Raw genomic sequence first — 17,985 nt, 5'->3', positions numbered from 1 at the left:
CTTTATTCAGCATGAGGTTTACGATGATAACCTTCCATAGTTCTTTCATTGTTCTCTCCAAATGCTTACAACGTAAACACAGTCATTTATACCAGGACACATAGGAGGTGGTCAGTGTTCATAGCCAACCATTACACAGACTATTATAAGTCCTACAAAATACCCTTGTATGGCGTATTCCAACCTATGACCCAAGGGTCTATTCAGAGAGTCCTATGACAGTCACATACACAGTTCCTAACAGGTGGTATGGACAGGGTGTTTGGGACCCATCAGTAATGGGACATCACATTTCCTACCTAGTGTCCTCCATACAGAGATAGTTAGTACTCTCATACATTGTGTCAAGCTTAATTCAATTACTTTCATGCTCAATATCTATCAATAGATAGGTTTTTCCACTTTTAATGTGACCTATAATTTGAACAATTCAATTGAAAAACAAACCAAAATCTTTGAGGGGGAAAAATGAAAAATAAAAACCTTACAATAGCCTGGTTGCATAAGTGTGCACTCCCTCTTATAACTGGGGATGTGGCTGTGTTCAGAATTAACCAATCACATTCAAACTCATGTTAAATAGAAGTCATTCAGCTGGAACCGGGGCCTTAGTTAGGGTGGAGGGAATTATGCACAGTTTCAAATACCAGGCAATTTTGGGGTCCGTTAGTAAGCTGAAGATGAAGTTCCCTTTTCAGCATGACAAGGACCCAAAGCACACATCCAAATCCACCAAAACACACTGCTTTTGCAAAGAAGAGTGGGCAAATATTGCCACGTCAAGATGAGCCACACTAACAGACTCCTAGCCAAGGCTGAGTGCTGTAATAAAATCAAAAGGTGCTTCAACAAGTGTGCACACTTATGCAACCAGGTTATTGTGGGTTATTTTTATTTATTTTTTTCCCCCTCAAAGATTTCGGTTTGTTTTTCAATTGAATTGTTCACGTTATAGGTCACATTAAACATGGAAGAAGTTCTGATATGATTTATCTTTGTCTCGTTCTTTTACATCACAAGAACCTGGCATTTTAACAGGGGTGTGTAGACTTTTTATATCCACTGTAGTAGATACTGTATATAGAGAGACAGATAGATGGATACTATATTCAGTAGATACACAGAGATAATAGTGCAACCCTGTTTCCAAAGAATTGGGATGCTGTGTAAAATGTAAAGAAAAACAGAATGCAATCATGTGCAAATAATTTAAACCCTATATTCAATAGAAAATATTACAAAGACAACATATCAAATGTTGAATCTGAGAAATTTTATTGTTTCTTGAAAAATACATGTATATGGCCACTTTGAATGTGATGCCACCAAAACATTGCAAGAAAGCTGGGACAGGGGCCACAAAAGACTGGATAAGTTGTGAAATACAAAAAGGAACCAGGTGGAACATCTCACAACTAATTAGGTTAATTGGCAACAGGTCAGTAACATGATTGCGTATAAAAAGAGCATCCAAGAAAGGATGAGTCTTTCAGAAATTAAGATGATGAGAGGTTCAGTGCTCTGTAATATATGTTGAATACATTAACATTAAAAATATAGTTCAGGTATCACAATGTATTTCACCTTTCATTCTGAAATGTATGTCAAAATGTACAAATAGATTTTCAAATTTTGTCCAAATGTATTTCAAAAGAATAAATGTTCACAGTCCGAAATGACAAAGATGTAAGACTTATTTTATCACTTCACAGCAGACCTGAAAATTGTTATACATTTATTTCGATAAGAAACACAAACTGAGACTAAGATCCCTTTTACAGCGAAACACAGTGATATTTCCTTTGAGGCCTCCGGTTTTCGTGGCTGCTGGGCCCGGCAAAGAATGGGGGTCCCTTAGGTGCATAGACGGAAATCCTGAGGGGGGGGAGCGGTGGGACAAGAACCCCCAATCCAAGGGAAAACTATGATAACAAATTGCCGTTATTATTACTACAGGTTCTAGTTTTACGGTTTACTGCAGTCCTGCTGTGGTTTGTCCATGTGCTGTTACAGTACCACGGTTGGTCGACTGTTGTTGGTAGTAGAGATGGGCGATACCACTGATTTTCTTTTCGGTCCGATATCAAGTAATACCAAGGCTAGTATCCCGATACCAGTACCGATACCGATACTTTTAAAAGTCTTGTGTATATATTTGCCGGCTGTAATGAAAGGAAAGGACAATCAAATATGGAAATCCAAATGTCTGTTGTGAGAACAGCACTGTCTGCATGTTGTAAAGTTGCCCTTACTATGTCTTGACAGTCTTTATCAAGGTCTGCATTTGTACCCTCCATCATGGGTTTTGCAGCTTGGGATTTTACAGTACCAATCAAGGGACTTTACAAATACCTTAAAACAGGGCTGCCCAACCCTGTTCCTGGAGATCTACTGTCCTGTACGTTTTCTCTCCCACTAATTTAGCACACCTGCATCTAATAATTAGCTGGTTGAAAAGCTTAATGGGGTTAGTCACAAAATGGGTTTGAAGAGAAAACCTACAGGACAGTAGATCTCCAGGAAAAGGGTTGGGCCGCCCTGCCAAAACCTCTGTCTTCAACAATTGAGATTGTCTGGAGGTCCTTCACATTCATCTTTCCAAGGTTTCTTGTAATCTCTGCTGCTCTTTGAGGGTCATCTATGGAAGAAAATTATACACGCTAAATATAAAGTTTTTAAGTCTTTCTGGACTGTATAACTCACATAACAACCTAAAATGGTTAGATTAAATAGCTACATGCAAGTATGAAAGTTTTTAAGAGTTCCAAAATGCATTAAAAAATTTGATAAGTGACACTTTTGTGAAAAAATAATGGCCAGTGTAAGAGTAAAAAAATTGCACTTCCTGCTTTGTATTGAAATTATTAAAAAAAACGAATATTATTTATTCACATACACTCACCTAAAGGATTATTAGGAACACAATACTAATACTGTGTTTGACCCCCTTTCGCCTTCAGAACTGCCTTAATTCTACGTGGCATTGATTCAACAAGGTGCTGAAAGCATTCTTTAGAAATGTTGGCCCATATTGATAGGATAGCATCTTGCAGTTGATGGAGATTTGTGGGATGCACATCCAGGGCACCAAGCTCCCATTCCACCACATCCCAAAGATGCTCTATTGGGTTGAGATCTGGTGACTGTGGGGGCCATTTCAGTACAGTGAACTCATTGTCATGTTCAAGAAACCAATTTGAAATGATTCCAGCTTTGTGACATGGTGCATAATCCTGCTGGAAGTAGCCATCAGAGGATGGGTGCATGGTGGTCATAAAGGGATGGACATGGTCAGAAACAATGCTCAGGTAGGCCGTGGCATTTAAACAATGCCCAATTGGCACTAAGGGGCCTAAAATGTGCCAAGAAAACATCCCCCACAGCATTACACCACCACCACCAGCATGCACAGTGGTAACAAGGCATGATGGATCCATATTCTCATTCTGTTTACGCCAAATTCTGACTCTACCATCTGAATGTCTCAACAGAAATCGAGACTCATCAGACCAGGCAACATTCTTCCAGTCTTCAACTGTCCAATTTTGGTTAGCTCGTGCAAATTGTAGCCTCTTTTTCTTATTTGTAGTGGAGATGAGTGGTACCCGGTGGGGTCTTCTGCTGTTGTAGCCCATCCGCCTCAAGGTTGTGCATGTTGTGGCTTCACAAATGCCACACCCCTAAATGCATTGAAGCAACTGCCATGTGATTGGTTGATTAGATAATTGCATTAATGAGAAATTGAACAGGTGTTCCTAATAATCCTTTAGATGAGTGTATACTATACTTTGTATATACATATGGCTTATGTCAGACAACTGCCTCAGTTGTCATCAGTCATCAGATCTAGGGGTATTTGCCTGTGTATTTTATGTGGTTGATTCTTGTGTTTTAACAAGTTTGTAGTATTGCCAAAACATTGTACAGACTTTTTACGAAGATCACATGTGGCTTCACGTTTGATTATTGGAGTGAAATAACCCCAAACAACGCTTTGTTTCCGTTTTGCCATGGACGTACAGGTAACTTAGACTTAAACTTTAACTGTGACTGAGTATTACAGCACGCCTGTGTAGGTTATATTAAGAGCGGAAGGAGACAACAGAACTAGTTCCTATAAACTACTTTTTTTTCAGCACTGAAAACACATCGAGTTGATAAAATAAATAATGATAATAACTGGTTAAAGAAAGCACTTTGTATCGATATTGTTATGTAAAGATCGATTTTCAAAAAGAAAAGTGAGAATCGAAAGTATCGATACTTTGGTATCCCTAGTCGGTACAATCAATGTCAAACATTGTACTGTCTCTGTATTTCATTAGCCTACTACTTTCAAATGTTTTTAAAAAAGTGGAAAACTAGAATGAAATATGAGTGTTATGTTGGCGATCTTTCTGTCGATTGTAATAGTTTTAACAAACACGTAATTTTTTGATAATTGTGGAAATAAATAATCGTTTTCTCAAATGTGTAAGTAATTGCATGGAGTGTAAAATAAACGGGACGATTTGCGCGTGTTAATCAATCAACCCTCTCTGACGTTATCTAAGTTACCTGGAAAGTTAATTAGTCACACATTCAACCAGCGACCAACAATGGTGCTTATGTACGTATTCAACTAACGTTAATGTCGTACATTATACATTTTGTTAGATATGTCAGAAAGCCCACGTGAAGGATTAGTAGTGTCAATCATTTATGTTGCGCTTCATGTGTAATTTATGCAGACAGTAGTCGTTTTCATTGACTGTATATTCGTATAGTATACTGTATAGCTTTATTTGCTTATGATAAATAGCATTATTATTATTTGTTTGATTAAATTGCAAGCAGTTTTATTAGTCAGCTTTCATTCACAGTGAGTGTCATCATGAGCAAGAGGAAGGGTGGCAGTGACTTTCATCAGTTTTTTTGGGCAGCCTCAGAAAATAAAAGTAAGCTGGAAGGGGTGAGAAATTGAGTACCAGTCAGATGATAGACTAAGTAAATAGTAGCAAAGGAGGTAAGTCAAATTTATTAATATAATAATCATTGCCATTCAGATCATAAATGGTTAGTAATCCATTCCTGAACATCATGGCAAGAAACAACTCTTGTTTACTGACAGTATTTATTTCATGTTCACTCTGGTGAATTCAGAGTAAAGAGAGAGAGAGAGAGCGAGAGAGGGAGAGCATGAGGAAGCCAACAGGGCAGGGAGAGCAGGTGACATGGTGAGTGGTTAAAGCAGCAAATATTGATGACCAATCTGATATCAACATGTTGGTGTTGTTCCGAGGACATCATAATTAATGTTGGCACAACTGAGGTTAGGCTTAGGCACAGGTACCAATGAGGTTAGGTTTAGGCACAGGTGTCTCTGAGGAGGTTTAGGCACAGGTGTCTCTGAGGTTAGGGTTAACCTAACCTTAACTTCTATAGAGAAGCTTGTGTAGTGTTCGTGTACGTAGTGTTCCTTAGCTGGCAAGGTGACAGTGGCTGTTTATCAATTCCAAGAACGCTAAGAACGTACTTGTGTTCTTAAGAGGAACGTTCTTGCTAAGTGTTTTTGAGGGAATTGTCTTGCAAGAACACGGGGACAGAGAACGCACCTACCTTGATTGAGAGGCATGTGTTTTTGGCTATTGCGCAATTCCCTGGACATGAAAACACTGGCATTTTCAGTGCAACATTTGATACGCTTTTGCTGTATTGTGTTTGTAGGCTCCTACCTCATAAAGGTAAAGACAAACGTGTTAGTCATTTCACTAATTTCATAGGATGCGTACTAAAATGCTATTTAATGCTAAAGGTGTTATAATGCCCCTGTGTGAATTGCCTTATCTGTACCTGTTCGTATAGAGATATATTCGTGTACCTCATATCTATTTAGCCTATATCTATCCAATCGGTTGTCATTTTCCTCAGCTTTTTGTCGCGGGTACCTCATGAATTTCACAAGCACATTAACGACTGACTGGCAGTGTCCTCTTCTGAAAACACATTGAATAATAATGAATAGTCAAGCCTAAACACATTGAATAATGATGAATAGTCAAGTCTAAACAGAATGTTTTGATGCTCCATAAAATGCAAATGCTGGGATGGGCTACAGGACATGGCTGGGATGGGCTACAGGACAATAGGCAAGCAGCTTGTTGAGAAGGCAACAACTGTTGGTGCAATTATTAGAAAATGGAAGAAGTTCAAGATGACGGTCGATCTCCCTCGGTCTGGGGCTCCGTGCAAGATCTCACCTTGTGGGGCATCAATAATCATAAGGAAGGTGAGGGATCAGCCCAGAACTACACGGCAGGACCTGGTCAGTGACCTCAAGAGAGCTGGGACCACAGTCTCAAAGAAAACCATTAGTAACACACTGCGCCGTCATGGATTAAAATCCTGCAGCGTGCGCAAGATCCCCCTGCTCAAGCCAACACATGTCCAGGCCCGTCTGAAGTTTGCCAATGACCATCTGGATGATCCAGAGGAGGAATGGGAGAAGGTCATGTGGTCTGATGAGACAAAAATAGAGCTTTTTTGTCTAAACTCCACTCACCGTGTTTGGATGAAGAAGAAGGATGAGTACAACCCCAAGAAACCCATCCCAACCGTGAAGCATGGAGGTGGAAACATCATTCTTTGGGGATGCTTTTCTGCAAAGGGGACAGGACGACTGCACCGTATTGAGGGGAGGATGGATGAGGCCATGTATCGCGAGATCTTGGCCAACAACCTCCTTCCCTCAGTAAGAGCATTGAAGATGGGTCTTGGCTGGGTCTTCCAGCATGACAACGACTCAAATAACACAACCAGGGCAACTAAGGAGTGGCTCCGTAAGAAGCATCTCAAGGTCCTGGAGTGGCCTAGTCAGTCTCCCGACCTGAACCCAATAGAAAATCTTTGGAGGGAGCTGAAAGTCCATATTGCCCAGCGACAGCCCCGAAACCTGAAGGATCCGGAGAAGGTCTGTATGGAGGAGTGGGCCAAAATCCCTGCTGCAGTGTGTGCAAATCTGTTCAAGAACTACAGGAAACATATGATCTCTGTTATTGCAAACAAAGTTTTCTGTACCAAATATTAAGTTCTTCTTTTCTGATGTATCAAATACTTATGTCATGCAATAAATTGCTAATTAATTACTTAAAAATTATACAATGTGATTTTCTGGATTTTTGTTATAATAATAATAATACGTTTTATATGTATTGCACTTTACACATGAAGGACACATCTCAAAGTGCTACATGTGCACAGATAAAAACACTAAAACATAAGAACAGTCAAGAACAGTATAAAAACAAAATTATATTAAGAAAATGCAATAGAAAATAAGTAGGTCTTTAGTTTATTTTTAAAAATCTCTAAAGACTGTGGCGACCTCAGGTGGTTGGGGAGGGAATTCCACAGTCGAGGCGCAGCCGCCTGGAAGGCCCTATCTCCCATAGTGCGGAGTTTGGGCTTGGGGACCTGGAGTGTGTGGCTGTCAGAGGAACGGAGATGTCGGGTTGGATTATGCCTATTGATAAGTTCTTTGAGGTATGATGGTGCACAGCCGTAAACACACTGATAGGTAAGGAGACAGATCTTATACCTAATCCTGAACCTAACAGGAAGCCAGTGGAGTTTATAGAGGATGGGTGTGATGTGCTCAGTTTTATGCACCCTCATCTGGACTCTTGCAGCGCAATTCTGGATGTACTGCAGTCTCTGAAGGCTCCTGCCAGGGATCCCGATGAGGAGTGTGTTGCAGTAGTCAAGTCTGGAGGAGACAAGGGCATGGACCAACTTCTCTGCATCAGAAAGAGAGAGAAAGGGGCGAAGTTTGGAGATGTTCCGGAGGTGAAAGAATGCACTCTTACAGATAAATTGGATGTGGGTGTTAAATGATAGTTGGGGGTTGAATTGAACCCCCAAGGGGGTTTTAGATTCCGTCACTCACAGTTGAAGAGTACCTATGATAAAAATGATAGACTTCTACATGCTTTGTAAGTGGGAAAACCTGGAAAATCGGCAGTGTATCAAATACTTGTTCTCCCCACTGTACATTTTGGTTGTTAACCATATTTCATTTTTTAAATAGATTCCTATAGAAGTGATTTATACAGTGGGGCAAAAAAGTATTTAGTCAGCCACCAATTGTGCAAGTTCTCCCACTTAAAAAGATAAGAGATGCCTGTAATTTTCATCATAGGTACACTTCAACTACATTGGGGCAAAAAAGTATTTAGTCAGCCACCAATTGTGCAAGTTCTCCCACTTAAAAATATGAGAGAGGCCTGTAATTTTCATCATAGGTACACTTTAACTATTCATTCTCTCTTCTGAAAGGTGCACTTATTTTTTCCCCAAAATCATTACCTGTATTATATTTAAAAATTACATGCATTAATACAACTCTATTACCTAATTCACATTAACTAAATGTATCTCTAAAAACAATTGTATATCCATTTATGCAATACCTTTTTAATAGCTCATTATTTATTTGAGATGGAGATCAAGAAACAAGTGTGTTCCTGTATCTATCCTTTCAAAGGTACACCTCCTATATTTTACAAGTCAATTCTCAGTATTTTATATTAAAAATATATGTATCAATACAACTCTATTACCAAAGATAGATAAACCTTTTTAATAACTGCCCATCAAGAAGACATGCACCTGCCATTTTACATTTTGGTAATCTTAGCAGCTTGTGTCGTTCTGCACTGCTATTTTTTTTAAAGCTCACTATCCATATGAGCTATAAATCTACAAACACATGGGGGGTGTCCCTTTACCTTTCCTCAAAGGTACACCTCTTATTTTTATCTCTATATCTCTTTTTATCTATATATAATTTAGTAACTACAAATTTGTTATTACAACTTAATTACCTAATTCACATGAAACCTTTTCAATAGCTTTCTATCCAGATGACCCAGATCTCTAAAACCACTTACATCTTGGTCACTGACATTCCTTATCAAGAGTACACCCCTTAGATTTGCCATTTTCAATTTAGGTGATTTTGACAGAATCTATCCTTCTATACAATGCTTTTTTAATAGCCTACCATTCATATGAGCTAGAGATCTACAAACCAGTGTGGTGTGTTCCTTTACTTCTCATCTGAAAGATACACCGCTTATTCTTTCAAAATTAATTATCTGTATTTTATGTTAAAATTACATGTATTATTGCAGGGAGCTTCATAGTTTGAGGTCCTCGGTGCCCATACAAGCACTTGATGGTCGTCCTGTGGGGTCCGGCTCGATAACTCACATGACTCTTCCTGTCACGCTCACCATCAATGTCTGCCATCGGAAGAGACTGGAAGCTGGTGCTGTTGTCGTCCATACATCCCTATCATCCTGGGCCTTCCGTAGCTCCAACAGCACGACCCTACCATCACCTAGAGCAAGCAGAAGGTTCTGGGATGGTCGACGAGGTGCTGGAAAGCCTGCCTGGCCATCACGTGTGGAGCTACATTGGTGGAGAGCCCCCACCGCTCTTGGGACTGCGACATTGACCTCCTCCCAGAGACCGCTCCTCCTCTGAACGGGATCTACCCACACTCTGTGGCTGAGAATGACGCCGTGGAGACTCAGGAGCAGGGGTACATATGCCACTCCACCTCCCCTGCTTCAGCTAGCTTCTTTTTTGTGAAGTAGGACAGGAGCCTGAGACCTTGCATAGACTATAGAGGACTAAATGCTATTACTGTGAAGTACCGCTACCCAATTCCCTTGTTCCGTTGGCCAAAGAGCAACTTTGGGAGGCATGCGTGTTCACCAAGTACAACCTTGTGCGTATCCAGGAAGGAGACAACTGGAAGACAGCGTTCAGCACGGCATCAGGCCACTATGAATACCTGGTCATGCCGTACTGGCTAGCTAACATGCTGGTGATATCCCAGGTTTTTCTTAATGAGGTGTTACGGGATATGTTGGGGAGGTACTTAGTGGTTTATGTAGATAACATCTTGAGTTACTCCCCAACATATTGTGTAGGAAGGTGGAGGAAGATGGCCAGGAGATGGAGGTGGAGGAAGATGGCTAAGAGATGGAGGTGGAGGAAGATGGCCAAGAGATGGAGGTGGAGGAAGATGGCCAGAAGAGGGAGGTGGAGGAAGATGGCAAAGAGATGGAGGTGGAGGAAGATGGCCAAGAGATGGAGGGGGAGGAAGATGGCCAGGAGATGGAGGTGGAGGAAGATGGCCAGGAGATGGAGGTGCAGAACCCACAGAACTTGTGACCAGCAGCTCCCTTTCCTCCCAAACCCCCACCAGGAGGATGACTCAAAGTCAACGCCGCCTCCCTGAAAAAGGGGTGAATGGACAGCCATCCTCTGTGTCCATTCACTTTGTCTCTCCTGGTTATAATATCAAATACTTACCGATGTACTACATACTACACTTCTATAACACTATGTGTAACATTGTTTTTACCTATTACTGCAATGAGAATAAATCTAAGCAAATACATCTTTGACTATAGACTTAAACCATGAACACACCTGTACCATGTCAGATATAAAGCAGAGAAGTATTATTTTCATCACAGCATACTGAAATATAAAACAAAAAAATATATTAGAACAATGGCACCTAGTTAGTACATTGATCTGTAAACAAAGGTGTCTATTCAGAGATATTCAGTGGGTCAACATTCCCATTCCAGGGATTACCCAACTTCTTCTGGTCCAACAGCGTGTTGTGCCCAAAACATTTAGTTATCATCTACCAATCGTTCTTAAAATATCCTTATCACTGTTGCTCACAGAACAACAGTGCCACGTTAAGGCCATCCTGGCAATAACTGTTTTGTACTTACATTATTTTCACCTATATTCATAAAATGTATGTACCTCAAACAGGCTCTCCACTCTAATAATAATAATAATAATAATACATGGGATTTATATAGCGCTTTTCAATGACCCAAAGACGCTTTACAAAAACAAGCAAAACAAAGAACACTGAGAAATAAAATATACAACAACAAAGGGGCTATGGGAAGGCTTGTTTAAACAGAAATGGCTTAAGGCGGAGTCGGAAGGTGTTAAGAGAGTCAGAGTCAAGGATGGATTGTGGCACTCTGACATGGGGTTATAAAACACCAGCTGTCAGCAGTGTCATACATTAGCAGTTACGTACTAGTCCACTAGAGGACGTCCAGGCCTTGTTTTGTATAAAAGTTACAGTTCGGCAAGACGGTGTTTCACTGCCTTTACTCACCAGAAATGATTTTGGATGCATTTTAAAGTGGCTGAATATTTGTGTATCTTAGCATTACTCTGTCTGTAGCATTACGGAGACATGCAATGATCAGTGTTTGTAAAAGCGCCCCTGTTGCGTTAAAAGCTAAAATGAGTTAATCTTAATCCCCAATAACAATTTACTTTTCAGGTAAACAACATAATATATTCCTGCTGCAAAAACTGGTACATACAATGGCATCTGAAAAATGTTTTCTATTTTTTATTGCTAATTTCCAAAAATATGATTTCCTAACCTAAATGTAATTGGGCCTATCCATGGTAATCAGCCAAAAATGTAGTTGTAGAATGGTTTAGCTTGAGGATCTGAAATAAAAAAATAACTTTCTATTAGAATTAGGGCCCTTGTTATTTCTAAAGCTTGCTTCCGCTGTACCAATGAGAATTCAAAAAGCTTATCACACTTTGACTTGTGGTTTTATGTCAAGCTCTCATTGGCTAAAAGCTGTCTTTGGCAGGTGGCCTCTGTCTATATATCAGATCTACATTCAGCCAGAACTTATTTTTCAAGTAAAGTCTTAATAGAGAGACTGACTTTAATGATGGCATCTTTAAAGCTGGTATTCATTGTCTTAATGGCCTATCAGACAACAGGTACGCTATACGATTGCATGCATTTGAGGTCATGTACTATATGAATGTGATGTTACAGTATGTTTTATTATAATAACTTTCTCAACATACTTTTTTTTATTGAAATATGTAATTAAAATATACAGCTCCGGAAAACATTAAGAGACCACTGCACCTTTTTATTTCCTTTCCAAAAAAGTTTAAAAGGAAGGTTTTGAGTTAGGAACAGAAGTGTTCAATTTGCAGTGGTCTCTTAATTTTAGCACTTCTGTTCCTCACTCAAAACCTTCCTTGTCAACTTTTTTGGAAAGGAAAGTAAAAGGTGCAGTGGTCTGTAAATTTTTTCCGGAGCTGTATAGTCTTGTTCATGAGACTTTTAAAACCACAAATGGAAAATATTTAGGGGAGACATTTATATAACAGGGAAAAAAAGTATAATTTTTTCACAGCTTTGGCAAGAGTTGTTATTGCAGAGGAGACTCAAAATGCCTGGGACAAGGTGAAGGTAACAACAATGATTCTTTTTTTTATCCAATGCAATATTGTCATACCAGTATGCAACATTTACTTCTGCCTACTAACAATCAACTGCCATGGTTAAAGCCAGAGTAAAAAAGCAAACAGTCACTTTATGGTGAGAAAATAACCATATACTGCAATGTGCTAAATAATTGATATAGACAGGGAGAAGGTTGTAGATTATAGAACATAAATCAAATCAAGGATAATTATCAGTAGCAGTAGAGCAAAATGAGCCGTCAAAGATGTATATACATATAACTTTTTACAATTATGAGCAAGTCTTAATGGTATGTATGTTTTTGAAGGTATTATTCAGGTTTTCATTAAATTCTAACAAGTAATTGTTCAAATAAAATGTCATGCAATTTAATTTCTAATTGAAAAGGTGTTAGTAAGTAGGAGTAAGTAATGACTGAGACAGAAAGATTTCAAAATATAGTGATTTTGGCATAAAATATGTGTTATTGTCTGGCTAAAAAAGGTAACTCTATACTGAGGTGTGTTTTCCTTTAACATTTTCCCTGGGCTATGCTCATTTTAAACTTGGATCCTGACTTAAATCATACTTATAACATTATGCCACAACAAATCTTGAAATAAAGAAATAATCGAAACAAATATTTTTCGCAAAAACGTCCCATATTTATTGGCACTCCTAGAAATTCTTATAAGTAAAATCCAAATTAAGTATATTTGCAGTAATGATGTATGACAAAAGGTTGTTGAGCTGCCCAAATCATGAAATGGCTATAAGAAAATAGCTCAGTGGTTGAAAATGTCCATTGCCAGTTAAGAAGTTAAAAGCAACTAGAAATATTAACAATCAGTCTGGAAGAGGATGTGTCCATATTCACCCCATGCACAGTGAAGAAGGTGTGTTTATATTCACCCCATGCCCAGTGAAGATGTGTCTATATTCACCCCATGCACAGTGAAGAAGATGTGTCTATATTCACCCCATGCACAGTAAAGAAGATGTGTCTATATTCACCCCATGCACAGTGAAGAAGATGTGTCTATATTCACCCCATGCACAGTGAAGAAGATGTGTCTATATTCACCCCATGCACAGTGAAGAAGATGTGTCTATATTCACCCCATGCCCAGTGAAGATGTGTCTATATTCACCCCATGCCCAGTGAAGATGTGTCTATATTCACCCCATGCACAGTGAAGAAGATGTGTCTATATTCACCCCATGCATAGTGAAGAAGATGTGTCTATATTCACCCCATGCACAGTGAAGAAGATGTGTTTATATTCACCCCATGCACAGTGAAGAAGATGTGTTTATATTCACCACATGCACAATGAAGCGAATGGTTTGAGTGCCCAAAGAATCTTCTAAGATCACAGTTGGAGAATTGCCAATGTTAGTTAGGTCTTGGAGTCAGAAAGATGCCACCTACATAGCCACATGTTGTTTGGGAAGGTTGCCATAACAAGGCCTTTGCTGTCATCAAACGACAAACCCAAGACTCTACAGATTGCCAAACGTTACTGGACCTTTCAGTGGGACCAAGTTCTGATGAGACCAAAATAGAGCTTTTTGGAAACAAACACAAGGGATGGGTGTGGTGTAGACAGAAAGCCACGCTGAAAAGTACCTTGTCCCCACTACATGGTATCATGGACTACATCAAGTATCAGCAGAAATTACATCAAAATCTGACCACCTCTGCCAGGAAGCTTAAACTGGGCCATGTTTGGATTGGTTATTATGGGGTTATTTTGTGGAGATTGTGGAGAACAAATCTAATCCATTTTAGAATAAGACTGCAACATGACAAATGTGGAAAAAGTGAAGGGGTCTGAATACTTTCCGGGTGCACTGTATATATACATTTTGAAGATTTTTGCAGCCAAATATGTAAAACCTGAAATTCTCAAATAAAATATATTTTACATTAATTAAAGTAATATCCAGAAAAGATAATGATGTGAATCATGTAAAAACTAGGGATGTAAGTTTGTGAAATGGTTAGAGGATCTGACCAGTACCTGTTGCAATATCAAATCCCAAAGCTGCTAATGTGAAAGATGTGTAGATAAGGCAGTCAAATTCCCCTTAAGTCTTTGATAAAAATTTGTTCTCAGGCATATTTACCCAGCTACACAGGGTACCAATATAGATTCAACAGAGTATTCATTTCAAGATAAGGTTACTATGCCCCAAGAAAGAGGAACCTTTGTATGTTCAACCACCTCAACAAACAACCTCAAAACTCCACCGCACCCCAAACCAATGGTTGATTAATACCTGTAACTTTCATTTCTGTTTTCTTGAGAAACGAAGTTTTTCAGTTTATATAAAAGTCAGAAAACCATCAGTGTTTTTGAAAAGCAAAACGAATCTGTAAATTGAACTTCAGAATTAATATCCAAATCCGCTTTAGAGTAGAATACACATGGATGTCTTTGCCTCAGTGTCCCTGTAGAATTATTCAAATTTTCTTTCAGATAGGGGACAGCTGCCAGGAATGCACCCAAATAGTGGAACTCCTTGAAGATCTTCTCTCCAACACAGATGTGCAGGTCAGATCTGCAGAACATGTTCCACTGAGTCACACATACCCCTACATTTGATCATAAAATCAACTTACAGAATAAATCTATTTGTACAATATGTCCATATTATTTCTATTCATCCAGTTAAAATGTTCTGCATATATTTTCAGTTTTTTATTCTGGTGGTACAAAATAAAACTTATAAATGGCCCTTTGAATATACTGAAATGTTAATATAACACTAATAAAGTTGACATTAAATGCATGTAATGTATTAAAAACTGTTTCTACTGAGACAATTGTGAAGGCATATTGAATTCAGTTAAGTTAGTAGATAGATCCTACGTGTTTGCCAGCAAAAAAACAAAGGAAACAGACAGATTTCAGTTCCTTAAATTGTTTCCACCTGTTTTTAGATTACCCCCTGTGCACCTAAAATAACCACTCACTCTGCACTAGAAATGTTTCTCTGTTCTGCATTACAATTTTGTTGTCTTTTTCTTTTGATGTATGAAAATATACTCTGGAAGAAGTTCACTGTGTGAAGTTTCACTTTACATCAATGCCGGTTCGCTTCAAACTGTCACGTTACTCTAAAGCAATCAGTGGCGCTATAATCGTGCATAATCATTTCAGCTGATGCCTCCCCACACTTTCATCCGCAGACACAAATCAGGAGCGAGCTTGAGAAACTGTGTGACCTCATGCCAGGCCCTGCAGCCCCTAAACTATGCCGGGAGATGGTGGATAAATACCTCCCTCTGGCCATCACCTTCCTCACCAGCATGGCTGTGAGTGTTAGCAGGACGTTGAGACACCTCTGGTCTGTCAAGTTTTGATGTAATCGGTGAGAGTGAATTGAGCCTTTGTCCTCTCGCCATAGAAACCTGCTGAGGTGTGTTCCATGTTGGGACTGTGTAACCCCACGACCGCCAGCCAACTCACCCAAATGCTGACCAATCACATTCAAGAGGACCTGAAGTCATCCATGACAATGAGAAACGTGAGTGCAAATAGCAAGACTGTATGCCCTCTCTTAGATCTCTACTCTCACCTGTCTCTGACCTCCTGAGGGGTTTTATCAGTCTGAACCTGAGGGCGTCTGTTTGTCTTCATTTGTTCTCTTTCTCCCTGTGTTCTCTGGTGGTATAACAGGTGCAGTTCACTCCACAGTGTACCTTCTGTGTTTATCTTATCAAGTCACTGGAGAACATGCTGCCCAAAGTAAGAACTGAGGTAAGGCATGCCATGGAAATATAATCATTGTTGGGATTGTATTTCCTTAAAGCATGCACACGCACACTCACATAGACACACGTGAACACACTCACGCTCGCTTTTCTTAATGCCCATTATTTGGTTCCGCTGTCAGGTGGCTGTGATTGATCTGCTGGGAAAGGTGTGTGTTATTCTGCCCAAGTCCTACAGACAGCAGTGTGAGAACCTAATAGAGAAGTATGGTAAGATACTGATGGACATGCTCCTGACCTACGCCACTCCTGAAGCCATATGCACCCTCATTCAAGTCTGTGACCGCATGGACACGCCTATCCTCAGTAAGTTCAGGAGCACTTCCTCGTTCATCTGTCCTGTTTGTTCTGCACCACCACAATCATTTGATTTCTATGAATTTTCCTATTTTCTCCTCCTGTCTCTCTCTCTCTTGACTCTTAAAGTGAGCAATCCATCTGACTGTGACTCCTGTCTGACCCTGGCGGTTTTGACTCGTCTCCAGCTGGGCTCCAATGCCTCAGAGCCTCAGACCAGCTCCTTTCTGGACTCAGTCTGCCAGCTTTACCTCAATGCCCTCCCTAAGGTCAGCCCTGGCCTCTAGTTTAACCATTAGCTGTCACCTTAGATACTGTAGAAGCCATATATTAGGGGCTCACTTCTTACTGCCCTCTTTTCAGTGCGATGGATTTACCCAGCGCCATGGACACCAGCTGAAAGGGGTTCTGGGTCAACCAGACTCTGCCCTTGATGTGTGTGAGGTATGTAATTACAGGTGCATTTCAAAAGATTTTCAAAAAGTCTTTCCCCTCCCGTAATTCAAATCAAAAAGTGACACCTTCATATATTCTACATTCATGACACAAAAAGGTGAAACATTTCAAGCCTTTTTTGTTTTAATCTTGATGATAACGGCTTCCAGCTCATGGAAATCAAAAATCCATTATCTCAAAATATTATAATAAAAAAAGTATAATACAGAAATGTCGACCCGAGAAGAGCTCTAATCAACTAATGAACTCCCTGAGCCATTAGTACACAGAGCCACAATCATGGGGAAGACTGCTGACCTGACAGAGAGTAACTTGACTGAATTGTTTCTCAGAGAATTGGTCTGTGTGGTGGAATAAGAAAGGCAGGTGAACAGGAAAGGAACATGTGCTCTCCGGGCGATAACTACATGTGCAGAAACCTGAAGACTGCCCAGGAGTGTGGGGTAAGGCCACCGAATCCATGTTGATAGATTTGAACGTTTAGCAAGGAGTCCCATTCAGAGAACATTCTTCAATAGAGCCCTGCCATCATGCAAATAACACCTTTTAAAATATCCAATGGCATTAAAATCATGGCAATTTGGTTTATTTAGACGGTGTCCTTCTGCCAGAAGTATGTTTGGAAATGAGTATCTATGGCCAGCCCCTAATATCCAACTGGATGGTAAGTTGACTTGGAGTAGACATTCATTGTTTTGGTGGGCTGGTTCTAACACAAATCAGGTAATAAATGTCTACTCTCTTTTCAGACGGATGATTCAATACCTTGGAGGAGGATGCAGCCTTTACAACAATGGATGATCCCAAATCTATCAACATCATATTCCAAACATTGCATATTTACTTGGTCAATTATTTTCTGGTAACACTTTCTGCATATTAACCCTGCACTGAACAGCTATTCTTAACATTTTGAGTGAACTCTACAGAGCAACTAAATGGCTTCCAGGGCCTGGAGATTTCTTAGAGTACATGATAAAAACATGAACTGAAACCATCAACACGGAATATACATTGTCAATATAGGTGGCTCATGCTAATGGCAGCAGTGGTGTTGAACACAAAATACATCATAAATAATGTTGACATGCTAACTTGGAGCAAGGTCTCAAATGTTATTCAAGGTTTATTATAT

General features: G+C 39.7%; 1 protein-coding gene across 2 annotated transcripts; it reads left to right on the top strand.

Moving 5' to 3' along the window:
• The first annotated feature begins 11,736 nt into the window (after positions 1-11,736).
• sftpba (surfactant protein Ba) lies at positions 11,737-17,944 on the top strand. Of its 2 annotated transcripts, none has more exons than XM_010877500.5 (12): positions 11,737-11,838; positions 12,267-12,322; positions 14,800-14,874; positions 15,513-15,638; positions 15,731-15,850; positions 16,003-16,071; positions 16,220-16,403; positions 16,524-16,663; positions 16,758-16,838; positions 17,183-17,293; positions 17,444-17,514; positions 17,600-17,944. In XM_010877500.5, the coding sequence occupies exons 1-11, from the start codon at positions 11,784-11,786 to the stop codon at positions 17,477-17,479; spliced, it is 1,053 nt and encodes a 350-aa protein (XP_010875802.2). In that variant the 5' UTR covers positions 11,737-11,783; the 3' UTR covers positions 17,480-17,514; positions 17,600-17,944. The 2 variants fall into 2 exon arrangements, with proteins under 2 accessions (XP_010875802.2, XP_010875801.2); XM_010877499.5 differs by having other exon boundaries at positions 11,738-11,838; positions 16,003-16,083.
• Positions 17,945-17,985: the final 41 nt, after the last annotated feature.

This window comes from Esox lucius, chromosome 14 (genome assembly GCF_011004845.1).
Source record: "Esox lucius isolate fEsoLuc1 chromosome 14, fEsoLuc1.pri, whole genome shotgun sequence".
NCBI lineage: Eukaryota > Metazoa > Chordata > Actinopteri > Esociformes > Esocidae > Esox > Esox lucius.
The sequence above is the reverse complement of the archived record's forward strand: the minus strand, read 5'-3'. Positions and strand labels throughout refer to the sequence as shown.

Bases quoted from the DNA above. Each gene is read 5' to 3' on its own strand.
- sftpba (XM_010877499.5), top strand. From the start codon at position 11,784: ATGATGGCATCTTTAAAGCTGGTATTCATTGTCTTAATGGCCTATCAG. The intron at 12,323-14,799 runs GTAACAACAATG...ATTTTCTTTCAG, and splicing joins ATGCCTGGGACAAGGTGAAG to ATAGGGGACAGCTGCCAGGA. The intron at 16,404-16,523 runs GTAAGTTCAGGA...TGACTCTTAAAG, and splicing joins CATGGACACGCCTATCCTCA to TGAGCAATCCATCTGACTGT.